Genomic DNA, 25,805 nt, shown 5'->3' on the forward strand with positions numbered 1-25,805 from the left:
TTTGGACACACGTTCTCATTTATAGATTTTTCGGTATTTTCATGACTATGAAAATTGTACATTCACACTGAAGGCATCAAAACTATGAATTAACACATGTGGAATTATATACTTAACAAAAAAGTGTGAAACAACTGAAAATATGTCTTATATTCTAGGTTCTTCAAAGTAGCCACCTTTTGCTTTGATGACTGCTTTGCACACTCTTGGCATTCTCTTGATGAGCTTCAAGAGGTAGTCACCGGAAATGGTCTTCCAACAATCTTGAAGGAGTTCCTAGAGATGCTTAGCACTTGTTGGCCCTTTTGTCTTCACTCTGCGGTCCAGCTCACCCCAAACCATCTCGATTGGGTTCAGGTCTGGTGACTGTGGAGGCCAGGTCATCTGGCGTAGCACCCCATCACTCTCCTCCTTGGTCAAATAGCCCTTAAGCAGCGTGGAGGTGTGTTTGGGGTCATAGTCCTGTTGAAAAATAAATGATGGTCTAACTAAACGCAAACCGGATGGAATAGCATGCCACTGCAAGATGCTGTGGTAGCAATGCTGGTTCAGTATGCCTTCAATTCTGAACAAATCCCCAACAGTGTCACCAGCAAAGCACCCCCACACCATCACACCTCCTCCTCCATGCTTCACGGTGGGAACCAGGCATGTAGAATCCATCCGTTCAACTTTTCTGCGTCGCACAAAGACACGGTGGTTGGAACCAAAGATCTCAAATTTGGACTCATCAGACCAAAGCACAGATTTCCACTGGTCTAATGTCCATTCCTTGTGTTCTTTAGCCCAAACAAGTCTCTTCTGCTTGTTGCCTGTCATTAGCAGTGGTTTCCTAGCAGCTATTTTACCATGAAGGCCTGCCGCACAAAGTCTCCTCATAACAGTTGTTGAAGAGATGTGTCTGCTGCTAGAACTCTGTGTGGCATTGACCTGGTCTCCAATCTGAGCTGCTGTTAACCTGCGATTTCTGTGGCTGGTGACTTGGATAAACTTATCCTCAGAAGCAGAGGTGACTCTTGGTCTTCCTTTCCTGGGGCGGTCCTCATGTGAGCCAGTTTCTTTGTAGCGCTTGATGGTTTTTGCAACTGCACTTGGGGACATTTTCAAAGTTTTCCCAATTTTTCAGACTGACTTACCTTCATTTCTTAAAGTAATGATGGCCACTCGTTTTTCTTTACTTAGCTGCTTTTTTCTTGCCATGATACAAATTCTAACAGTCTATTCAGTAAGACTATCAGCTGTGTATCCACCAGACTTCTGCACAACACAACTGATGGTCCCAACCCCATTTATAAGGCAAGAAATCCCACTTATTAAACATGACAGGGCACACCTGTGAAGTGAAAACCATTTCCGGTGACTACCTCTTGAAGCTCATCAAGAGAATGCCAAGAGTGTGCAAAGCAGTCATTAAAGCAAAAGGTGGCTACTTTGAAGAACCTAGAATATAGACATATTTTCAATTGTTTCACACTTTTTTGTTAAGTATATAATTCCACATGTGTTAATTCATAGTTTTGATGCCTTCAGTGTGAACGTACAATTTTCATAGTTATTGAAATACAGAAAAATCTTTAAATAAGAAGGTGTGTCCAAACTTTTGGTCTGTACTGTATATATATATATATATATATACACACATATATATATATATATATATATATATATATATTTTTTTTACAGGTACTATGGTACCCGGGTCCGGAGGAGAGTCTCCTCTTCTCCAGACCCGGGTACCATCCGCACATTGAAATGCATGTTATCCGAATGTACAGATGCAGTGATGCGGATTCCTTGCGTTCCAATGCAAGTCAATAGCGGTGAAAACACAGCGCTTCCGCAAAATAATTGGTAGCACTGTGGATTTTTCCGCAATGATAATCCGCAGCGGAAGTTTCTGTAGCATGTGCACAGCACATGCGGATTATAATTAGGGAACACGGCAGACATTCTACCAAGCGTTTTTTAAGAGTTTCTGCAGCGGAATTGCCGCTGCGGAAACGCTTAAAAAACGCATAGTGGGCACACAGCCTTATACTTACCAGCTGCCGTCTTCATCTTTTATCTGCACTGCTCCTACCAGTCTAAAGCAGTTAGCGACCTGCCACATATCTGCATTCATTGATGGTGCGAGCTGGAGGTTACTTTTCAGTGTAAGTCTATGACAGCCAGAAGAAGGCTCTCATAGACATGCATTGAAAGCTTGTGATAGTTTTATCTGACTTATGGTCACTCCAAAGTTGAAGTCACAAGTAGGAAGTGGAGCGATGCAGGGAAAAGCTTCAGACGGCAGATGGTGAGTATATTAAATACAGGGACTTTGTAGCGCCACTCCAGCACTGCAATCAAAAAAACACTGGAGTGGTGCTTTAAATATATTCTCAAACATGTTTTATAGAATCTTTTTGACAAGTCGAGATGGGGAAGACTTACATTTAAGCAAAACCAAAGAAACTGTCCTGCACACGTTGGTGTAAGTGCAATGTGTATGTGCACAGTCACACTGTGGCTATTTAACAGAGCATGACTGTTAAATGGCCACAGTGTGAACGTTCACCTACACATTGCAGTTATATTTGGATGAGCTGGCCCATTTCTTTGGTTTCATCTACATAGTTTTATTTTAGGCAGTTGTTGAAACAGTCAGGTTTAGGTCCTACTCTGCCCTCCTCTATTTTGAGGTCTGCTGGCACATAGTGAGGTGAACTGCAAGAGTTACTCCTGAACTGTAACCTACTATAGTGCAATGTGAAGCACCAAAACATAAGATATTTCTATAGTACCAATAAATGTAGCCCATAAAACCATGAGTTAACCTAAAAGTATATAAAAGTTTATTAGGTAAACATGGACACCATTAAAAACCAATTAAAAAACAAACAACAACCTCAATGAGGAAGTGTAAGTATATGTGAAGCTTCCACCTCTGTGTAATCACAAGATTGCAAGCACAAATAACAAGTTGGTTGTGCACACAGGTTTTTTTTGCAACAAATGCCTCCTGCATACAAGTATAACAAACATGCATATTAAGGTACATATAACATGTTAAAAAGGGCATGTAAGTATAACTGTCATGCATTCACAATACATATCACATGTGCGACCCTAATGCAGGACTATACAGCATAAATATTATAGCTATACATGTATCAATATACTCCTAGACCAGTTGTGTACCCCTTGGTCCGTTTCTAGATTAATAATCAGATCCTATCTACCACCCATGACTATTGAGTGTCTAGAGACATATGGAATAAACTGGCATTGTAGCAACCTGTGAATAGAAAAGAGTGGGAACCTGAAGATATAAAAGGGAAACCCCACGCGTTACGCCTTTTCAGGCTTCCTCAGGAGTATAGGCCCCAGGTTATACCAGTCATGGTATTTGTACCATAAGTGATTAAATAAATGAAAAATTCAGATCACATGGTGTGTTAATCAACACACAACTCACCCCCTATGGGCAATCACTGTCACTGCATCCTGACTGCTGCAGCAATTTTTACTTCAGCATTTGTCCCTGAGCTCAGAGACCAGAAGCAACGAGTGTGAGCACACCCCCGGGAATCAAGGCTCATCCAGGGAATACTTGTTCCCGCAATTTTTGTTTTTGAGCTCAGAAACCAGAAGCGTGTAATACATATAAACACACCCCTGGGAACCAAGACACATAAAAAGTGTCCAAGGAATATTTGTTTCTGGTTAAATAAATGCATATTTTGTAGAGATAACGGCGCAATTCAGTAGAAATCCACTGGTGTGAGTTGTGTGTTGATTAACACACCATGTGATCAGAATTTTTCATTTATTTAATCACTTAGTGGTAGATAGGATCTGATTATTAATCTAGAAACGGACAAAGGGGTACACTACTGGTCTAGGGGTATATTGATACATGTATCGCTATAATATTTATGCTGCATAGTCCTGCATTAGGGTCGCACATGTGATATGTATTTTGAACGCATGACAGTTATACTTACATGCCCTTTTTAACATGTTCTGTGTATGTACCTTAATATGCATGTTTGTTATACTTGTATGCAGGAGGCATTTGTTGCAAAAAACTGTGTGCACAACCAACTTGTTATTTGTGCTTACAATCTTGTGATTAGTGGCTTACACAGAGGTGGAAACTTCACATATACTCACACTTCCTCATTGAGGTTGTTTGTTTTTAATTGGTTTTTAATGGTGTCCATATGTTAACCTAATAAACTTTGTATATACTTTTTCTTTAACTCATGGTTTTATGGGCTACATTTAGGCTGCGTGCCCACTATGCGTTTTTCAAGCGTTTTTGCCGCAGAATTTCCGCAGCGAAAACGCTTAAAAAATGCTTGGTAATACGTGTCCCATGGTCCACAATGATAATCCGCATGTGCTGTGCACATGCTGCGGACATTTCCGCTGCGGATTATCATTGCGGAAAAATATGCAGCATGTCCATTAATTTTGCGGACACGCAGCGTAATCACCGCCATTGACTTGCATTGGACCGCGTGACATCCCCATCACTGCATCTGTACATGCGGATATCACACGGTTCAATGTGCGGATGGTACCCAGGTCTGGAGGAGAGGAGACTCTCATCCAGACCCGGGTACCATAGAACAAGTTAAAAAAATAATTTAAAATAAAAAAAAAGATTATACTTACCTTCCGATGTTCTCCCGGTGTTTTCTCCCCTCCGTCTGGTTTGCTGTATGGGTTGCGGTGTTGTGAAGTACCTGCCATGATGTCATTGAGTCATGTGACCTGTCACATGACTCAATGACGTCACCGCAGGTCCTTCACAACACCGTGAGTCGCTCAAGACACCGGACACAGCAGAGAAAACACCGGGAGGACATCGGAAGGTGAGTATAATCTTTATTTTTTATATTTTACCATTCATATTCTTTTTTTTTAAACTAACTTGGTCACACTAAATAAATCCATGCCGGTTGCATGGATTTATATAGTGTGAACAAGTTGTCATGCACTTTTCCAAGTGATGCTAAAATCGCTTGAAAAAGCGCTTGATAACCCGCATGCAGAAATGCATGCAAAAACGCTTGACAAACGCTTCTACCTGGCAGGAAAAACGCATGTAAAAACCGTATGCGTTTTTCCTGCCAGGGAGAAGCGGAAAAAATATGCATTTCTGCATATTCAAGGCACATAGCTTTATTGGTACTATAGAAATATCTTATGTTTCGGTGCTTCACATTGCACTATAGTAGGTTACAGTTAGTTCAGCAGTTTAATTTGTGGGTGCAACTGCACAGAACACTCTTATATACCTTTGTGGTATGCTGACCTTTCCTTTTGTTTCAACTACAAGAGTTCGGGACCATCCTGATTGGGTACACCTTGTCGCAGTGGGATGGCTTTTACACTCTTGATCAAATAGTATCAACTAAGTATCCTGGCTTATTTACATGTACTATTACTATTGCTATTATTTTTTATTTATTTATAGGGTATTTGCTCATTTCTTTTTATCTTAGGTTCAGACATATATTTAAGTAGTTGAGTCACATTTGATATCACTCCTGAAGAGATTTAAAACTTCTTTGTCTGAGCATTTACTCATTGAACCACTTAAAGAGAACCTGTCCTCAGGATTTTCTACTTCAAACTAATGGAATGCTTGTAAAGGTGATATAATGCTAATTAAATCATAATCTTTCTTGTAGTTGATATTTTATATGAATGAGTTACAAGTGCAGTCGGGTGGATGCTGCACTTATAGCTCTTCTGCCTTCTCACCTCATTCCCTGGAGGAGGAGATGTCACTGGGAGGAGAATATCACTGGAATGAGAGAGACTTCAGATCTACCATAGTTCTTCAGACTCATTTGCATATCAATTCAAACACTGATTTCTCAGTAACTGAGAAAGTGATTGGCCTTGTAATTATATTACTGGACTTGTCTTTATAGATGAATGTAGCTCTTTCAAACAGTTTGGGGTGCTAGTGGTGACAGATTTCCCTTGGGAAGAGATATCCATTTTTGTAAATACTTGCATTGCACATTAGGCAACAATTCTGGAGGATCTTTTCTTCTAGAAAAAATCTGAAGATGATTTTTCTTTGCTTAAATGTCCACTAGATAACAAGGACTGGATCATTAATACTCAAAGCTGACATTAGTTCTGCACCATTCTGTATAAACCCGGACTCCTGGAAGAGTTGGTAGATCTTCTAGGCTTATATCAAATTCCCCCCAAAACTTCGGAGGAAGTAACGGAGAGGAAGTTGAAAAGGCTGAAGGGGGCATGGAAGGGTTATGGATGAGAGTGGAAGAGTTGTAGAAGGGTCTGGTCTGAAAAAGGGTTATTGCTACAGATGTAAAAAATTAGCATGAAGTGTGAGACAACATTTCTCCAAGTATCTGTAAAGCAGGGCTGAATTTACAGGTCACGCTGCCCTATGCACTAAACCTCAATATTCCCCTCTTAAAATGATTTCCCAGGATCAGAATAGCTACCTATCCTTATTACTTGTCATCAATATTAGATCATTGGTGATCCATCTCTTCACTCACATCCATAAGATGTTTGAAGGGCCCATGGAGCTTGTGCAAGTGCCGCATCCTTTTCAATATTTATTTTATGTCATCTACCTGCACATTGTAGTAGTAGCATGACTGGGTATTGCAATGCTATCCTATTGAAGTGGATTGCCGAACTGTATAATGCTGCCTGCCCTACGCTAAACAGCATGCAGGTAGATGGCACTACTGACCCTTCAAACCCTTCTGACTAGCCATGTAGACCCTTCATACAAATAATTAGCAGTGTGTCGAGATTCAGACCTTCACAAATCCATCAATCTGATTTTGATGGTCTCTCCTAATAATAGACCCTCAATATTAAGAGAATTCCTTTAACTCCTTCCTGACAAATAACATTTTCTTCAACAGGGATATGCAAATTGTCTCTTTAGAGAGGATAAGGACTAGAACTCTAGCACCACCAATTGGAAGCAGTGATCCTAAATCCTAAGTCTCGCATAATGACTTTGGATAAAAGCCAAACCAGAATCTCAATTTTCAGACACTGTGTTTCGGGGTGTTGCCCCTCATCAGTGCAAAGTACGAGATCTGATTTGGCTAGATGAGAGGCTCTGGACTGGGATCTAAGGGGTAATGTTTCTCCATGACTTGTCACTCTCCACAAAGAGAAACGCTACCCTATAGACCTTCAATAGAGAGAAAGATTTAGTTTGGTGCACTATTGCTATATCTACATTCATTGGCAGGGTAGCTTGTTGGCAAACTCCTGGCCCCAAGCACTCCATGCACATGACCTGACTGCCATCTCATGACCATGCACCTAAGAAGCCTAAAATCAGGGATTATGGCATCAAACCACTGGACATTGACATTATTGTACATGCTGATACTTACAGAATCACTTCTTCCACATTCAATCTTCCCACATTTATTAAATAAGCTCCAAAGCGGTAACTTGCTGCATAGGTAAAAAATATAAATGACTGACTGAAAGCAAAGCAAATCCCATATATCTGGGCCTTTCTTTGTGAATTCCTACACAGTGAGATGAAAAGAAAAAAGATGTACTTCATTAATGGTATCGTAGTGGATAGACGAGAAGAAATGAGCGGGCCCTGTTGGTAGTAGAGATAAATACAAGTATGTAGTAGAGCTCTAGGTTAGGATGTGTCACTTTCCTAAGGAATCACATAGCTGGTCATTTTTATTGGGAGGGTATGGCAATATTTTTCTATTTTTTTAAATAATTTTTTTTCGCTTTCTTTCCCAACACTCATCAGTTTGAAGCGTTATTACTGATCACTGCACAGCTGCCGGCCGGGAGTGCGGCTGCGCATGAAAACGTAACAAGTGATATGACACTAATTTTTTTTACATTTATGGTAGTTTTATTCCCATTCCTTGGATCAGTTGAAGTCCCAAAGGCCAAGACAAGCAAAATAAACTCTTTAAATTACAAAATTAAATATGTCTTCACCTAACAATCAGAAAAGCCTATAAGAGGTTATATAGCCCTTCCCCCTAATTCTAGCTGTATAATTCTGAATTAATAGCAGGAACAAATCAGGTATCATTTTACATTTAATTTAATTAATCTATGATGGAAAATATAATTTTATGCTGTATATAAAAAATATGGGGATCTCTCTGTTATAAGACCCGCACACATCGCCAATTAGACCAATGTTTTGCATCACAATCTGTAGAAAAAAATTATAATAGGAAAATGAATGCTTCTTTTTCCTAAGTATCTAAGCCAGATTTTGGCTTCAAAATATTGATATAATAAAACTATCCAAATCTGCAATTTGTTAATACAGTAAGTGCTAACATGTTTTATTCTAACCCATGATCAGTACCCAACTTTCTGCATGTTCAGGTAACACCTGATTTCATCCACAAATTGTGCTACCTTTTTTTTTGTCTTTGTGAGTTCTATGCTAATATATTATTTTATTATTGTTTGAATTTACTATTTTTCCATTATTTTTTCTGAATAACGGGCAATATTTGTAACACTATAGTATAGACAGAATACATCGAATTCTGTAATGATTGGAGATACCAGACCTGTATGGATTCTGTAGACTTTCAGTATAATGGTTCTCAAAAGTTGTTTCTCTTGTTAAGGACACAACTGTTCGAATATTGTCGACAACTTCAGTTGCAATCTATTAATTTAAACATGGGGGAGAAAATATATTCAAAAATCATGTAATGCCTTTTACAGGATTTACAATTAATGGGAGCCTGTCATGTGAAAATCTTATCTGATCTGCAGGCAGGATGTTATAGAACAGGAGGAAATGATAATATTAATATATATTTTTGTGTGGAAGGTTTCCGGAAAACTTGCATTTTATTCATTGAAGTCCTGCGGGTTTGTATACATATGAGTCCAGTGGGCGGTCCTAATCAGTGATTGGCTCTTCCCTGTATTACTCTGCATGCAGATACAGCTGTCAATCACTGAGTAGGACCGCCCACTGGACTCATACATAAAAACACCATAGATTTCAAGGAATAAAATATAAGTTATATTGAATCTTTTACAACAAACCTATACATCTTTCTGCTCAGCTTCTCCTTCTCTAGGCCATGCTGTCCACGGATTTGCAACATGACAGGTTCCCTTTAAGGTAAGGGAACACACATATTTATGAAACATATTCATGGTCTGCCTATGGGCTGCAAAGTCATGACCCGAATTCAAGAGTCTCATAAATGCTAAGACGCTCACATATGAGGCTGCTGAGTTCAAGTCAGGAGACCAACTGTCCATCACTGGACCATTAATGTCTGTAATGGCAAAGTGGCCTCATTTTGGTTATAGTAGGAGCAAACAGTTTTCTACATGGGATCACTGATAAGTCATCTTCTATAAAATAAGACCTTAAAGACTTAATAGATGCCTATAACCCTGTGCTCAGTGCTTAAAGTTATAACTATGTATACACTACAATATTCATTGATATTAATAGTGGATCTGTAAGTTTACATTACCAGTTTAAATTAATATGTCAGCTTTGGTAATCAAATCTGTTGAACCAATTGATGTTATCCAGTGGAAATGTGTGAGATAACTGGATCAGGGTATGTTTAGGTTCATCAGTAGGAACGTTTTGTAACAACAATGCACACAAGTAATTGTAATTGTGAAACTACGTGGACTTATCAGATATTTTTAGTGTGGAGCAATGTAGATAGCACAGAAAGCAGAGAAGTGCTTTACACTATTAGTAAAGTAACAATTATAAAGACCTTTCCAGCTTCTTGGAGATTCTTTTGATCACGATTAGCAAAGCCGGTAAGAGCTCGGGTTTCTAGTAGACCAGAAGCCACAAGGACTGGAGTCATAGCGAGAACCAGCAAAGTCATCTCCCAGCTATAAATAAAAGCGAGTATAATGCAAATTCCCATAGTGGCAAAGTTCTGTGAAAGTAAACCAAGTCTGGATCCTGTTGCCTAAAAAAAAATGAAACAAATGTAATTCACATTCTTCTAGAAAACAAATAACAGCCATTACGGTGGTGTGACAAAGTGTTTGCCCCATTCATGATTTATTATTCTTTTGCATGTTTTTTACACTTAAATGTTTCAGATCACAAAACAAATTTAGATATTAAATAGAGAAAGATAACACAAGTAAACACAAAATGCAGTTTTTAAATGAATGTCTTTATTAGCAAGGGAAAAAGAAATCCAAACCTACAGGGCCCTGTGGGAAAAAGTGATTGCCTCCTAAACCTAATAACTGGTTGGGCCACCCTTAGCAGCAACAACTGCAATCAAGCATTTGCGATAACTGGCAACGCTCTGGAGGAATTTTGGTCCACTCATCTTTGCAAAATTGCTGTAATTCAGCGAAACTGGAGGGTTTCCGAGCATGAATCGCCTTTTTAAGGTCATGCCACTGCATCTCATTTGGATTAAGGTCAGGATTTTGACGAGGCCACTCAAAAGCGTTAATTTTATTTTTCTTAAGCCATTCAAAGGTAAATTTGCTGGTGTGTTTTTCCTGAAGCAACAAAACAGCCCCAGATCATTACACTACCACCACTATATTTCCTGTTCGTATAATGTTCCTTTTCTGAAATGCTGTGTTACTTCTAAGTAGTGTTGAGCCACCCCCGTAGTGTTCGAGTTCGGTTCGGAACACCTTCGAACACCGTTAAAACCAATGGCAGGCAAACAAAAACACATAGAAACACATAGAAAACACCTTCAAAGGTGTCCAAAAGCTGAGAAACTGCTCAGAAGACACAACTAACACATGGAAAAGTGACAAGTACATATAGTCATGCGAAAAGAAAAGAGGTGGAGGAGTAAAAGGAGGGGGAGACACAGATTTAGGCATGTCATGCCCTTCTAAAATCCAAAAAGTGAGAAGCCGACACGTTCAGTCCGCTCCTGCCCGTGCCACCTCCGTGTCGCCGGGTTTGTGCCAGAGCCGCGGTGAACCCTGACGGCCAGCCCCCCTCTCCCAATACTGGTGCCTGTCCGCTGGTGGGTCGAGCGAGCCCCCCTGTGGTGGAGGCAGCTCTAAGCTTTTTAATTTAAATTGTCTCTCTAATTTGAATGAATACACTTTAAATCCATTTACAAGGATCTATTGGAGGGCAAGTCTCATGCCAGCAGCCGCGTAATTCCAGCTCCAGTAGCGTCCACTAAAGCTGCTGCAGTTAAAAAGCTTTTATAAGGATCGAGCTCGGCTGTCCACCGCAAGGCATCCTACTGCCAGTCCCAGCCCCTATGCCTTGGGGTGCCTCCTGATGCTCTTCACTGAGTATCCCGTGGTCCTGAAGCATTTCCTTTGAAAAAATTAAGTGTCCAAACTACAGGTGGTGTAGCTTGCTTAACAGCCGGGATAATCCGCTGACTAGCAGACACTGCTACTAGGCACAAAGTATTTCCTGGGCTAGATGCAGTTAAAAATTTGTAATTAGATACTCTCGTTGGATGCTGAGAAAGCATTCCATAGAGTCTCCTGGCACGCCATATATGATTCTCTTAAAAAGCTTGGGGTAGGGGTCTAGGGGACCCTTTTATAGCCAAAATCACGGCCCTGTATCACAATACGTCACCTAGGCTGAAGATAAATGGAACTGTAGCACCCTGAGGGCTCGGTTGCTACAGAGGTATTGCACCTCACCCAGAGGTGTGATATCTCACTCTCAGGTAAGGATGGAGTGTGGATCAGGACCCGACACCTGCATGCATTACACCACATTGCCGTGGGGCAGGGCGACCAATATGCCTCTGAGATGGGCACGACAGTCCCTGTCCCTGGCTGGAGTGGGGGGAGGGAACACTGAGGTAGGGGAACCCTGTAGTGCAGGAGCAGGGAGGAAGCAGTTCCTGGGTGCATTGAGAAGGGAGTATAAAAGGTGGGCACCATCTTAGTTCAGTGCAGAGAAGTCTGAGCAGAAGTGGCAGGGAGCAGGGGCTCTGCATGAGCTCTGCTCTGGAGGCGGGCCTAGTAACAGAGGCCCAGGCCTGGAAGAGGGAGAAGGAAGGAAGAGGAGCGGAGAAGGCTCCAGGAACGAGGAATGAAGGGATCCCAGGGGTGCGGACGGGCGAGTCGCCACCGCACGCCTGAATCCACCTGCGTGGAGGGGTCAGGCCAAAGGGGGAGACCGGCCCCCGAAACTAGTGGAGGCAGGAAACGACCCTCAGCTTGAAACCGGAGGCTGTGACATTTTATGTGGCGCAGCCCCTCGCTACACCCGCTAGGAAGGCACCACATAGGGTCAGGGAAACTGGCGCCAAGTTTACCAAGAGGAGGCCCGAGGCAGCCGGACAGAAGGGTTGGTAAGAAAGGCCAGACAAAGGACACACAAAGGGGGTCCTGTGAAGCGCTCCAAAGTTATCTGGGAGTTGTCTGAGCCCCTCACCTGGTGAGCACAGTACGACGTGGGCAGCCGTTACCTGCAGACGTGGTCTGGATAATAAGAACTGTGAGTAAAGGCCCTGGACTGCATCACTGACTCCGTGTCGTTACTGCTGCTGCCCTGCACCATCACCCCCATCCTCCGCATACACTGCCCTGAGGCTATACTCCTCCCGTGGGGAGTTATGCTACGCTCTGCTGCACCCACAACACCAGCCTCAGCGGTCTGCCCTGCAGCGGCGGTTCACTCTGACCGATCCACCAAAAAGGGTCCGGCTCCGGGTGTCCCAAGGCCCAGGGGGTGCATCAGAACATTTTCATCACCTTTCACAATCACCAATGGGACAAGGCAGGGATGTCCTCTGTCCCCTCTCTTATACATCCTAGTGACGGAGCACCTGCTCTCATCAATTCGCCATAACCCCAATATTAGGTGGGTTGAGGTGGGAGGCACCGAGTACAAGTGCTCTCTATTTGCTGATGATGTCCTAGTATATATCACTCAATCACATATATCCATCCATGCTGTTATGGCTGAAATAGATCACTTTGTTACATGGTCAAATTTTAAAATCAATGCAGCGAAGTCTGAGGCCCTCGATGTCTCCCTCCCCAAATCCATATAGGATTCCATCCAGTCCAACTTTCCCTTTGCCTGGCCCTCACAGGGTATCAAAAACTTAGGAATTCCTATTCATAGAGACCTCTCCCATCTATGTTATCTTAATTTTGGGCCCTTTATTGAACAACTCCATACAGACCACGGTTGGCAAGTTAGAACTGTAAGATTCACTACGTGAACCACTGGTGTTTTGTGGAAAAGCACATGTACACTGTGTTCCAAATTATTATGCAAAAAGTGTTTAGCAGTGATAAGGGAAGAATTTGTTTGTTTGTCAGTTAAACTCATTGATGGTGATGTGTGTCAGGGCTCTTTATATCACTGTAAGCAATTGCAGACACCTGTGCTAATTAGTTTGGCAGGTGTGTCCAATGAAAGGCAAGACTACTTAAGAAGGCTGTCTCATATTATTAAGCAGCCTACATTTTCTGCCAAAATGGGAAAGAAAAAGGATGTGTCGGCTGCTGAGAAGCAACAAATTGTGGAGTGTTTAGGTCAAGGCATGACTACAATCAACATTGTGCGATGATCAGGATGAAGTGTCTTGGCAATCAAGAAGTATGTAGCTGATTCACAGTACACACGTGTGCGTGCTGATAAGGGCAAATTGAGGCCTCTTTCCTACAGGCAATTACGTCAGGTTAAAAGAGCAGCGGCAAAAAAGCCTTGTCATAGCAGCAGACAAGTTTTTGAAGCTGCTGGTGCCTCCAACGTCCCCCGAACAACAAGATGCAGGGTCCTTCAGAGGTTTGCAGCTGTGCATACGCCATCCTGTCGACCTCCTCTATCCACTTCACACAAGCAGAAACGGCTCCAGTGGGCCAAACATTACATGAAGACTGATTTCAAAACTGTTTTGTTCACGGATGAGTGCCGTGCAGCGCTCGATGGTCCAGATGGATGGAGTGGAGGATGGCTGGTTGATGGACACCCCACGCAAACACGGCTACAGCGCCAACAAGGAGGAGGTGGAGTAATGTTTTGGGCTGGAATCATGGGGAGAGAGATTGTCGGCCCCTTTAGGATCCCTGAAGGCGCTAAAGATGAACTCCATAATGTATGTGGATTTTCTCAAACAGCACTTCCTGCCATGGTTCAAGAAGAAGAACCGTGTATTTCACAGCAAGATCATTTTTTTGCATGATAATGCACCATCTCATGCTGCACATAAAACATCTGCATCTCTGGCTGATATGGGCATAAAAGGGGACAAACTTATGGTGTGACCCCCATGCTCCCCTGACCTCTACCCCATTCAGAACCTCTGGAGCATCATCAAAAGGAGTGTCTATGATGGCGGAAGGCAGTTCACATCTAAGCAACAGCTCTGGGAGGGTATTCTGTCCTCATGCAAAACAATTGAAGCAGAAACCATCCAAAACCTGACAAATTCAATGGACGAGAGAGTTCAGAAGCTCCTTTCGAACAAGGGGTCCTATGTAAAAATGTAACATCACCTAGAATAAAGTTTTGAGTTGAAAACTGTTTGATTTCAGTTTCTAATAACCTGCTAATGCTTATAATTTCAAAAATGACCATTTTTTGGTCTTTATTAAAATGAAAAGGTTGATCGAAAAGTTTGGGGGATCTAAGAGTGTGGCAACCCAGTAGTCATGATTACTTTGAATTCTGACAATATGAGGGTCATGTTGCAGGTAGTGCAGCAAGAAGGCACTTATGTGTCTTGCGCATCTCGGAGCCCCAAAATTATTTTCCGGGCTAGATGCAGCTAAAAATTATTATTAATTTTAAATCTGGTGGAGCTTATTATAGATGGCCTAATAGAATCAGTGCTGCACACTGCTACAAAGCCCAAATTATTTTCCAGCCAAGATACAGATAAACATGATTAGTAATTTGAAAGCTTAAAACAGTTGGTAGGGTGATTTTAACCAATCATCAAGCTTTTACTCTCCCCAGGATGACACAGGGGTAGAAAAGTCGTTTCGGATCCATGATTTGTTCATCTTTATGAACGTGAGTCTGTCTACATTATCAGTGGAGAGCTGCGTGCGCTTATCTGCCAGCACACCACCAGCAGCGCTGAACACACGTTCAGACAGAACGCTGGCTGCGGGGCATGACAAGATCTCCAGGGCGTAAGTGGCTAGCTCCGGCCATTTATCCAGATTGGAAGCCCAAAAAGAGCAAGGGTCCAGTGACACTGTCATGGCTTCAATGTTTACTTCGAGATACTCCTGTACCATCGTCTCTAGGCGTTGACTATGTGTCAGACTTCTTGTCTCCTGTGGCCTTGCAAAGGATGGGCTAAAAAAGTGGTGAAATGATTCCGCAAAATTGATGTTACCAGCAGATACTGTGGTTCTGTTACGGTTTGAGTGCTGAACACTTGACGGTCCCACGGTTGGCAAGTTGGAACTGTGAGATTCACTACGTGCACCACTGGTGTTTTGTGGAAAAGCACATGTAAGATTCTGCAACAGTCTCTGCTGATACTCCTGCATGCGTGCATCCCTTTCTATGGCAGGAATAATTTCTGCAAATTTACTTTTGTACCGGGGATCTAACAGTGTGGCAACCCAGTAGTCAGGATTATTTCTAATTCTCACAATTCGAGGGTCATGTTGCAGGTAGTGCAGCAAGAAGGCACTCATGTGTGTTGCGCATCCAGGAGCACCAAGTCCCTGTTGTGTTGGTGGCGAGGTAACAATCATGCTTCCTTCCTCTGTCCTCTCCCCCCAACCTCGCACAACAGAAATGTGATCAAGGTCTCCCTCATCTGATGAGTCTTCCATCAGTTCGTCCTCCACTTCTTCCTGGGCTCCTGCACCTTCCTCACTAGTTTGGCTGCTACCATGCGCCCTGGTAAAACCATCTCCCCCACCCTCACATGTCTGCCGCCTTGGTGCTGCCGACCGTCTGGACCTTGCAGATGTTATCCCTTCCGCATACAACTCCTCCTCCTCTACTTCCTCCACCTCCTCTTGTGCAACCACCTGACTCCGAATTCTGTTTAACATGTGCTCCAGCATGTAAATCACCGGAATAGTCATGCTGATAATGGCATCGTCAGCACTAAACATCTTCGTCGCCATTTCAAAACTGTGCAGAAGGGTGCATAGGTCCCTGATCTGAGACCACTCCTCCAGCGTGATTTGCCCCACCTCTGGATCTCGTTGGCCCAGGCTATACGTCAGAACGTATTGCACCAGGGCTTGTCGGTGCTGCCACAGTCGCTACAACATGTGCAGAGTTGAATTCCACCGGGTAGGCACATCGCATTTTAGCCGGTGAAGTGGCAGGCCCAACGACTTCTGTAGAGATGTAAGTCGCTGAGCTGCGGGATGCGAACGGCGGAAGTGAGCACACAGCGACCGTGCCCTCTGCAGAAGGCCATCTAGTCTGGGATAGTGGGCTAAAAATTGCTGGACAACCAGGTTCAACACGTGAGCCATACAAGGCACGTGTGTGACATTGCCCCGGCGAAGGGCCGCACCCAGGTTTGCAGCATTGTCGCACACAGCCTTCCCTGGTTTCAGGTCCAGTGGAGACAACCATTCATGAAATTGGTTCTCCAGAGCTGACCACAACTCCTCAGCTGTGTGACTCACATTTCCCAGACATTTCAAAGTAAAAACCGCCTGATGACGTTGAGCCCTACTGCCAGCATAGTAAGGAGGTGTGCAGGATCCCTTCTGCACAGTTAGAAAGCTTGTGGCATGACCAGACAGGCTTTGGGTGCAGGTGGAAGACCGAGAGGAGGTTGAGGAGGCAGAAGCAGTGGAGGAACTTTGACATAAAGAGGATTGACGCACAACTCGTGGGGACGGCAAGACTTGGACAGCAGCCCCTTGTCCTGCTGTCACCATAGTTACCCAGTGCCCAGTCAGTGGCATGTAACGCCCCTGTCCATGCCTACTCGTCCAAGTGTCTGTGGTGAAATGCACCCTGTCACACACAGAGTTTCTCAAAGAAGCGGTGATGTTGTGTGCGACATGCTGGTGGAGCGCAGGCACACCTTTCTTTGAGAAGTAGTGCCGACTGGGCATCTGGTACTGGGGCACTGCGACGGACATAAGGTCTCGAAAATCCTCTGTGTCCACCAGGCGGAAAGGCAGCATTTCTGTAGCCAAGAGCTTGCAGATGGTGAAATTCAACCTCTTAGCTTTCTCATGGCTAGGAGGAAATGGTCTTTTACTTGTCCACATCTGAGGGACCGAGGGCTGGCTATTGTGCTTAGACGAGGTTGATAAGGGTGTCCCCGGCAAACTGCCGGTCTGTGAGGAAGATGCAGGCGGACATGTTAGGTTGCCTTGATCCAAAGGTGGTGCTATCGATGTCGGACAGCGCTCAACATCAGCTGGTGTTACCACCTCCAAAGAAAATGATGACCTGCCAATCACGCTGGCTGTTGCGGGTAAAGAGGTGGCAGGTCTGCGCCCCAAAACAGGTGTGACTGCTGTCCCCCCAGTCACAGAGGATGAAGAGGCCGCGGATGCACAAGATATGGCAGACGGTGGTTGGCCCGGCCGGCTAGGCCGCATTGTAACACACTGAGCTTCCCACTGCAACTTATGCTTCATGTCCATGTGCCGGTTCATGCATGAAGTACTCAAACTATGTATTTTTTGGCCTCTACTTAGCTTTTGCTGACAAATGTTACAGATAACAAGAGTTGGGTCATCTTTATCGATCTGAAAAAATGCCCAGGCTATGCAAGGCTTAGCACCCATGCGACCTGAAGAGCCACCACGACTTGTGGTGAGAGGCAGAGTTGTGTTTGAGAATGCAGTTGTTGACGTGCTTCCAGTACTACGTCTCTGTCCAGGAAGGCACAACCTGACCTCGTCGTCACTAGCATCTTCCTCCACCTCCTCTGCTGACCTCATCTCTTGGCTGACTGTGGGTTGACAGTAAGTGGGATCTCCAACCTCATCATCATCACCCTGTGCGTTATCACACCCGTCGTCCTCAGAGCCAACCTGTTCCTGCCCTGACAAAAAACTAAAGTTGTCGCTCCAATCAGGTATTTGAGTCTCATCATCGTCTTCCTCATTGTCTCCACCAACAGGAGTTACAGTTTGGGAATGAGGGTCTACATTATGGTCAGAACCTTCTGCGTCTGGTCCTGGATCCGACTCATAAAGATTCTGGGCATCAGTGCAGATCATTTCCTCATCTGGATTCACAGAAGCGCTGGAGTCGACCTCTGATTCCCAGGCTATAGTATGAGTAAACAGCTCTGCAGACTCAACCATCTGTTCTACCTCATACTCAGACGGGCAGCTGGAGATTTGGGAGCTGTGAGGAAGCAAGTGCGATTGGGGTGACACCTTTGAGGACTGGAGTATTTGTGATGTTGAAGTTGAGGTGGAGGAGAGCCCACTTAAAGGAGCACTTGATATCTGTTGAAGCACCTGCTGTTTTTGTGCCTCATCTGGAATTTGTAGCGATTGGCGTGGCCGTAAGAAAGGGATCTTATCACATTGTCCGCTAAAAGAAGTATACATTTTAGTTTGGCTGGAAGATGGTCTTTCTTCTGCAGATGTTACTGTTGCTTTAACACCTACCCCACGGACACAACCTTTTTTCCCCTTCCCAACACGCCTATTCCCCTTTCCACCAGCAGCAGGCCTTTTTCCACTCATTTTGGTGGTTAACTAATTCACAACTCTGGAGTTGTTTGCACAAAAAACAATGGATGGGAACCGAGCAGAGCTGAGTGGCCAAACTGTGGTATTAGGCCAAAACTATTGGCTGGGTTAGATGCAGAAAAAAATTATATTCAATTTGCAACCTGATGGAGGTCAGTATAGATGGACTAATAGAGAAAGTCCCACACACAGCTAGAAGCCCAAATATTTTTTCAGAGGTAGATGCAGAAAAAAAATATATTCAGTTTGCAACCTGATGGAGGTCAGTATAGATGGACTAATAGAGAAAGTCCCACACACTGCTAGAAGGTCAAATATTTTTTCAGAGCTAGATGCAGATATAAATTATTTTTAATTTGCAACCTGATGGAGGTCAGTATAGATGGACTAATAGAGAAAGTCCCACACACTGCTAGAAGGCCAAATATTTTTTCAGAGCTAGATGCAGAAAAAAAATTATATTCAGTTTGCAACCTGATGGAGGTCAGTATAGATGGACTAATAGAGAAAGTCCCACACACAGCTAGAAGCCCAAATATTTTTTCAGAGGTAGATGCAGATAAAAATTATTTTTAATTTGCAACCTGATGGAGGTCAGTATAGATGGACTAATAGAGAAAGTCCCACACACTGCTAGAAGGCCAAATATTTTTTCAGAGCTAGATGCAGAAAAAAAATTATATTCAGTTTGCAACCTGATGGAGGTCAGTATAGATGGACTAATAGAGAAAGTCCCACACACAGCTAGAAGCCCAAATATTTTTTCAGAGGTAGATGCAGATAAAAATTATTTTTAATTTGCAACCTGATGGAGGTCAGTATAGATGGACTAATAGAGAAAGTCCCACACACTGCTAGAAGGCCAAATATTTTTTCAGAGCTAGATGCAGACAAAAAATTATTTTGAATTTGCAGTGTGATGGAGGTCAGTATAGATGGACTAATAGAATAAGTCCCACACACTGCTAGAAGGCCAAATATTTTTTCAGAGCTAGATGCAGAAAAAAATTCTATTCAGTTTGCAACCTGATGGAGGTCAGTATAGATGGACTAATAGAACAAGTCCCACACACTGCTAGAAGCCCAAATATTTTTTCAGAGCTAGATGCAGAAAAAAATTATATTCAATTTGCAACCTGATGGAGGTCAGTATAGATGGACTAATAGAATGATGCTATGCCCAAAAGATTTTACTTCACTAGGTGCAGTAAAAAAATTGGTATTCTATACACAGGTGGTATATCTTGCAACACAGATAGGCTACTCCACTGACTAACACACTCTGCAATAGGCCAAAAAGGATTAGCTTTGCTAGATTCAGCCAAATGCTGTGAAAAAAACTTGCACAACACTGGCACAGACCTGCCTGGCAAAAACTGATAGGAACTGATGTAACCTAGTCCTGAAAAGGACTGCAATTACAATTAGTCTTTACTCCCACAATCTATCTATTTAAGAGCACAGACCTGCCTGATAAAAGTCGTAGGAAATGCTGTAACCTAGTCCTTAAAAGGACTGCAATCACAACTATTCCCTACTCCCAAGCTATCTGTAGATTTGTGCGAAAATTGGCTTGAAATTAACAAGGTATAGCGCACACAGCAACAGCGGTGCCATCTAACACGCAGCTGCAGCAGTGAGAAAATGGTGGCGATGGGGAAAATGGCTTGGTCTTATAGGGCAAGGACATGTGACATACACTGCCAATGACACATGCCCTTGCTTGTGTGAAAAAAAGCACTTCGCTCCGTGTGTGCGCTGCTGATAGGCTGACAGATTGCACCTCCCCACTGTAAATGCGGGAAAGAGAAAAAAAAATGGAGATCTTCATTATTCCTGCAGAGATCCATCCCCTGCCCCTCCCCCCACCCCGCTGTACACTCAAACTGCGTATTAACATTAATTTTCATCATTACTGAGAAAAAATCCAGTTATGATTTTGGTGCACGAACAGTTATCGAACATAACCTCGAACAGCCGAATTTTTCTCAAATCGTTCGTGTTCGCCGAACGGCTCGAACACCGCCCAAAACAGCTCGAATTTGAGATTGGCGAACAGTTCGAGTAGAACAACGCTTATCTCTACTTCTAAGCCAGATGTAATAGGTAGTGATGAGCGAATATGTTCGAAATCCGATCTCAAGAGTTAAGTTCGGCACGAATGTGGCACATTCGGATTCGTGAACGGAAAGTCGAGCATTTTTACTTAAATTCGGGAAAAATCATCAACGTTCAGTGAATTAGTGTTGGAACGTGATTGCGGGACAACTACAGCATTTTTAAGAGTATAGTGCCTGTGTATGATAAGCGGAAGGACGTGTTAGATAAGTGAAGGCGCATGGGAGGGCTCAGAACAGGTCAGATCAGTGGGGCACTCGGAGCCGGGCAATAGGGAGACGATGGGGGTAGTAGTGGCAACCTGGTCCGTTGCTCAGGGTGGTCAGACTGATGGTAGTCTGCTATGTTCTGTTCATGTTGTTCGACTACGCCACCCGTGGATTGCGGTTATTATGAACCGCCACTGCAAGGCAATCCCCTGAGGCTGATGGTGTACGCAGCTGAGGTTGTTTAACTCCCCACGGGAAGAGTGTAGCCCCAGGGTTGTGAAATGGATGATGGGGGTGATGGTGCAGGGAGTCCCAGTACCAGTAGTGCTGGAGAGCGAGAAAGTACACAGACAACGTACTGCAATCCAATGGCTTTTACTCACAGTTCATGTGCTCCGGGTCACTTCTGCACAGGTAGTGACCGCCCGAGCCGTGTTGAGTCCACCAGGTGTGGGGCTCGGTCAACTCCCAGGCAGTTCAGAAGTATGGCTCAGGACCCCTTTCTGTCCTCTCTCTGGCCTGCCTCACCAGTGACCCACTTTTGTCCAGCTGCCGAGAATCTGCGTGGGTAAACGTGGGCCCCGTTCCCCGCTGTCCTATATTGTGTCTTCCTAGCAGGTTTGATGAGGTGTCGCACCAATAAATGATCACGACCTCCGGTCTTTGGCTGAGGGTAGTTTCTCCTCCACCAACTTGGGATCCGGTACCCTTAATCTGCCTGACCCTTCACCCGGTATTCTCGTAGGTTCTTAGGGTCCCTTCCACCTTCTTGTTCCTGAGCCCCTCTGTTTCTCTCTCTCTTCTCCTTCTTTCCTGTTCCTTCTTCTCCTCCTTCCTTTGGCCTCTTCTCCAGGCCCACTTTTCCTTCTCCTCTTAGGCTCCGGCCTTTTCTCTAGGCCTGCCTCTGAGCAGAGCTCCTACAGAGCCTCTGCTCCCTGTCTTCTCCTCTTACAGACTGAACTCTCTCCTTCTACTCCTCCCAGAACTAAGATGGAGCCCACCTTTTATACCTCCCTCTAGAACATGAGCCCAGGTGACCAGCAACCAATGGGCTCCTATCTACGCTCAGGAACCGTCCCCTCCTGCTCCTACATCATCAGGTTTTCCTCCCCCCTCCCCACTCCAGCCAGGGACATGGTCTGTCGTGCCTGCATTACTGTCTAATGGGAGCACCGTTGAACTGTCCCTCGGAAATGGGGTGAGTGTGCTGTATGCCGCTAACTGGGCCCTGGTCCATACTCCATCCTTACCCGGGAGTGGAATATCACACCTCTGGCAGAGGTGCAATACCCCTGCAGCGGCCGAACCCTCGGGGCGCTACATTCCCCCCTGGTAAAGCACAGCACGTCCTCGGGCTGGAACAGAGCAAAAACAAAACAATTAAGTACAGGACATGCAAAACTTTTCACATTTAAAAACGGACAACACAGTTCAATTCCCTTCAGGGGAAACACTTTCTTCACTTGTTACACTATTATAAAACACTTTGCTAATGCCTCCGGAACTCTTTTGTCGTATAAACATTATAGAAAACTTTCACATCACTATTTAGCAGCATATAAAACCTTTTCATATAAAACATTTTTAAGCAAAACACATTCTTGGATCCTGGCCGCGGTGCAACTTGCGACCAGGTGTTCATTCTTCTTTTAAGTGCCAAAATTTTAGCAAACTTTTAGACGTGAGGGACTCTCTGTCCCGAGGTAGACGTTGTAGTCTTGTTATAAAACCAGTAGGGGGCGCTTTAGGAAGCGCAACTATTTACAGGGGCTTGGCCGTTCCCAGTCCTCGGCCGGTTGGAAAGGGGAAATGGCTGCTCTCAGTCCTCAGCCAGGTAGGGGAAGGGGGATGGCTGTTCTCAGTTCCCAGCCAGATTAGGGATGAGGGGCAACGTTCAAACAGGTAACAGTCTCTGAACAGTCCCAACGGGGACCACACACTCTCTGGGAACAGTTCCTTTAACAGTCCTTATTCCCTGACGGGTAACTATATACACTTGTGCGCTGCCATTTTTCAGTGTCGACGTCCTCCTTGCGCACCCTCCTCGGGATAGTCTTCAGACCCATCCGGGTCCTCTTGGCTCTCCTCGTAGCCGTAGTGCTGCAATTCTTCCTCGGTAAGCCGATGGACATGGAGGGCGTACGGTCCTTTTGCGCCCTCGTGACGGGTAAAGGTGTCCACATCACCAGAGTAGAGGTCACGTCCACGGTGTCCCTCGGGTAGATGGCTTTCGACGTCCCTGCGGGTTACAAAGATGTCGCCGACGGTTTCCGGATCACTTATAAAGCCCCAGCCATTCTCCATGTGGAACTTTATCACGGTCCCGGTGGCTCGGGGACCGCGGGCGGCCCGGGGATCTTGACGGGCCCCGCGCTTCTGCTCGGCACTCTGGGCCTGGAGCCGCTCCTCCCTAACGCGCCTCTCTCGCCGTTCCCGCTCGAAGGTCACCGGCTGCTGTTGGCAGGCGTCCAGACGACGGACCGCGTCCGCCCGGGTCTCCTGAGTGAACCCCATTAAGTTCTCACCAGCGGGGTCCCACTCAAATTGGGCGTCCTCTAGTGGGGGCGGGGTGACCTTTACAGGCTCCGGAGCAGGTATGAGAGGCTCGCGCGGGGGCTGGGCCTTCCATGGCTGACCGCTGGTCAGTTCGGCCGGCCACTCCAATGGCAGTCCATCCGGAACGGTGTGCTGGGCAAACAGGTCCGCGCCCAGCGGTGGTATAGCGGAGGACTCTGATCTGGGAGCAGCGCCCGGGGGCACTCGGCCTTGCGACCAGGCCGGGGGTCTTTTGGTTGTGTCCGGTGGTGGCCCAGTCCGGGAAGGGGGCGCTGTTGGGGTGACGGCGCCCGGGTTTACCAGGCCTTGCGACCAGGCCGGTGACGCTTCCCTCTTTATGGTGCCCGGGGTCAAGGGGCGTGGCACCGGGTGGGGCGTGGCCGCGGCGCTCGCCGCTTGAGGCCTAGCTGGGAGCAGTGGAGGCGCGGCAACAGGTGCGGTGAGTGGGGCTTCGGGTTCCGCGACGGGAGGCTGGGGCAGGCTTGCAGCTGCTGGGCCTGGGGTGGTGACGTCCCCTGTACTTGCCTCGGTCCTCGTGGCTCCCTCCGCGATGCCGTCTCTGGCCCTCACTCCTCCTTCACCGTCCTCAGAGGCAGGCGTACTCCGGGGTGCGGGTGATGCCTGCCGCTGGCGGGTTCCAGCCTGCCGGGCCAGTTCTTCTTTCCAGTCGGTGAGTGTGAAGCGCCCCCTGGGCCTGTACTGTGCTGCTGGGGATACCCGGAGCCGGATCGCTGGGATGCTGGGGGTTGTAGTCTCCGTGTGGCAGTGACCCGGTCCGTGCCCAGGGTGGTCAAACCAGTGGCAGTCTTAATGTTGTAACAAATGTCCGACTACGCCACCCGTGGATTGTGGTCAGTGGGGACCGCCGCTGCGCTGCCGACCGCTGAGGCTGATGTTGGTTGCGCAGCCGAGTATGGGATAACTCCCCACGGGAGGAGTATTGCCTCAGGGCAGCTAGTGTGGATAATGATGGGAGTGATGGTGTGAGCGTCCCAGTACTAATGGTGCTGGTGCGGCGAGGAACCACAGAGACGTGCAGTTGCAGTTTTCAATGCTTTACTCACAGTTATTATTCATGTCAATGCTGCAGGCGATGACTGCCCAAGCCGTGCTGCGTCCACCAGGCGAGGGACTCGGTCAACTCCCAGGCAATTCCAGAGTGTGGCTCAGAGCTCCCCTCTCTTCCTTTCTACTGGCCGTCCCCACCAGTGACCCACCTCTGTCCAGCTTCCTCGAGCCTTCTGTTGGCGAAACCTCTCTCCGGTTTCCCTGACCCTATACGGTATGCCTTTCTGGTGGGTGTAGTGAGGGGTCGTACCAAGATGTGGTAACAACCTCCGGTCTTTGGCTGAGGAATCTGTTGCCTCCACCAATTTGGGTTCTGGTACCCTATTCTGCCAACCCTTCACCCAGTATCTCCTCTGGGCATATGGGGTTCCTTCTGCCTTCGTGTCTCTGGGCCTTTCTCTGTGTTCCTTGCTTCCTTTCTCCTCTGTTCCAGTTTCTTTCTTACTTTCCTTTCTGTCCCTTCTTCTCTCTCTCTCTCTCAGGCTCCAGCCTCCTGACAAGGCCTGCCTGCAGAGCAGAGCCCATGCAGGGGCTCTGCTTCCTGTCTTCTCCTCTGACTCTCAACTGACTGTCCTAAGATGGTGCCCACCTTTTATACCTCCTTCTAACACCCGAGCCCAGGTGACTAGCAACCAATGGGCTCCTACCTATGCCCAGAGACCCACCCCTATCTGCTCCTACACCACTGGGTTTTCCTCCCCCTCCCCACTCCAGCCAGGAACAGATGCTGTCGTGCCTGCACTTCTGTCTAGTGGGAGCACCATTGAGCTGTCCCTCGGAAATGGGGTGTGTGTGGTGCATGCAGCTTACCGAGCCCTGGTCCACACTCCATCCTTACCCGGGAGTGGAATATCACACCTCTGGTTCGAGGTGCAATACCCCTGTAGCAGCCGTGTCCTCGGGGTGCTACATTCCCCCCTGGTAAATCACAGCACGTCCTCGGGCTGGAATAGAATAAAAACATTTTAAACATACAAAATTTTTAAAGTACACTCGCATATAAGACATTAACTATAAACTCATCCCTTTATGGGAGGTACTCTTTTCTTAGGACGTTACTGTTACTCTTTTGCTTTTCTTTAACATTCTTCTGTCACTAGCTATGGTCAAAACTACTGGAACTCTTTTAGCATATAAAACATCACATAAAACATTTTCATTATTATTCTAGCAGCATATAAAACTTTTCAATATAAAACTTTTTCAAGTAAAACATTCTTC

The 25,805-nt window shown here is 45.5% G+C and overlaps 1 protein-coding gene across 2 annotated transcripts in view; it reads right to left on the reverse strand.

Moving 5' to 3' along the window:
* LOC141265126 (ATP-binding cassette sub-family B member 5-like) overlaps window positions 1-25,805 on the reverse strand; it is a 762,083-nt gene that overhangs the window by 30,891 nt on the left and 705,387 nt on the right. For both annotated transcript variants that reach the window (XM_073677803.1, XM_073677802.1), the window contains exons 21-23: window positions 9,768-9,971; window positions 8,577-8,677; window positions 7,401-7,541 (exon numbers count right to left, since the gene is read on the reverse strand). In XM_073677803.1, coding sequence (XP_073533904.1) covers window positions 7,401-7,541; window positions 8,577-8,677; window positions 9,768-9,971 — 446 coding nt within the window. The remainder of the gene's footprint in view (window positions 1-7,400; window positions 7,542-8,576; window positions 8,678-9,767; window positions 9,972-25,805) is intronic.

Source organism: Phyllobates terribilis, unplaced genomic scaffold (genome assembly GCF_046119375.1).
Source record: "Phyllobates terribilis strain yellow unplaced genomic scaffold, ASM4611937v1 Scaffold_4__5_contigs__length_816908805, whole genome shotgun sequence".
Taxonomy (NCBI): Eukaryota; Metazoa; Chordata; class Amphibia; order Anura; family Dendrobatidae; genus Phyllobates; species Phyllobates terribilis.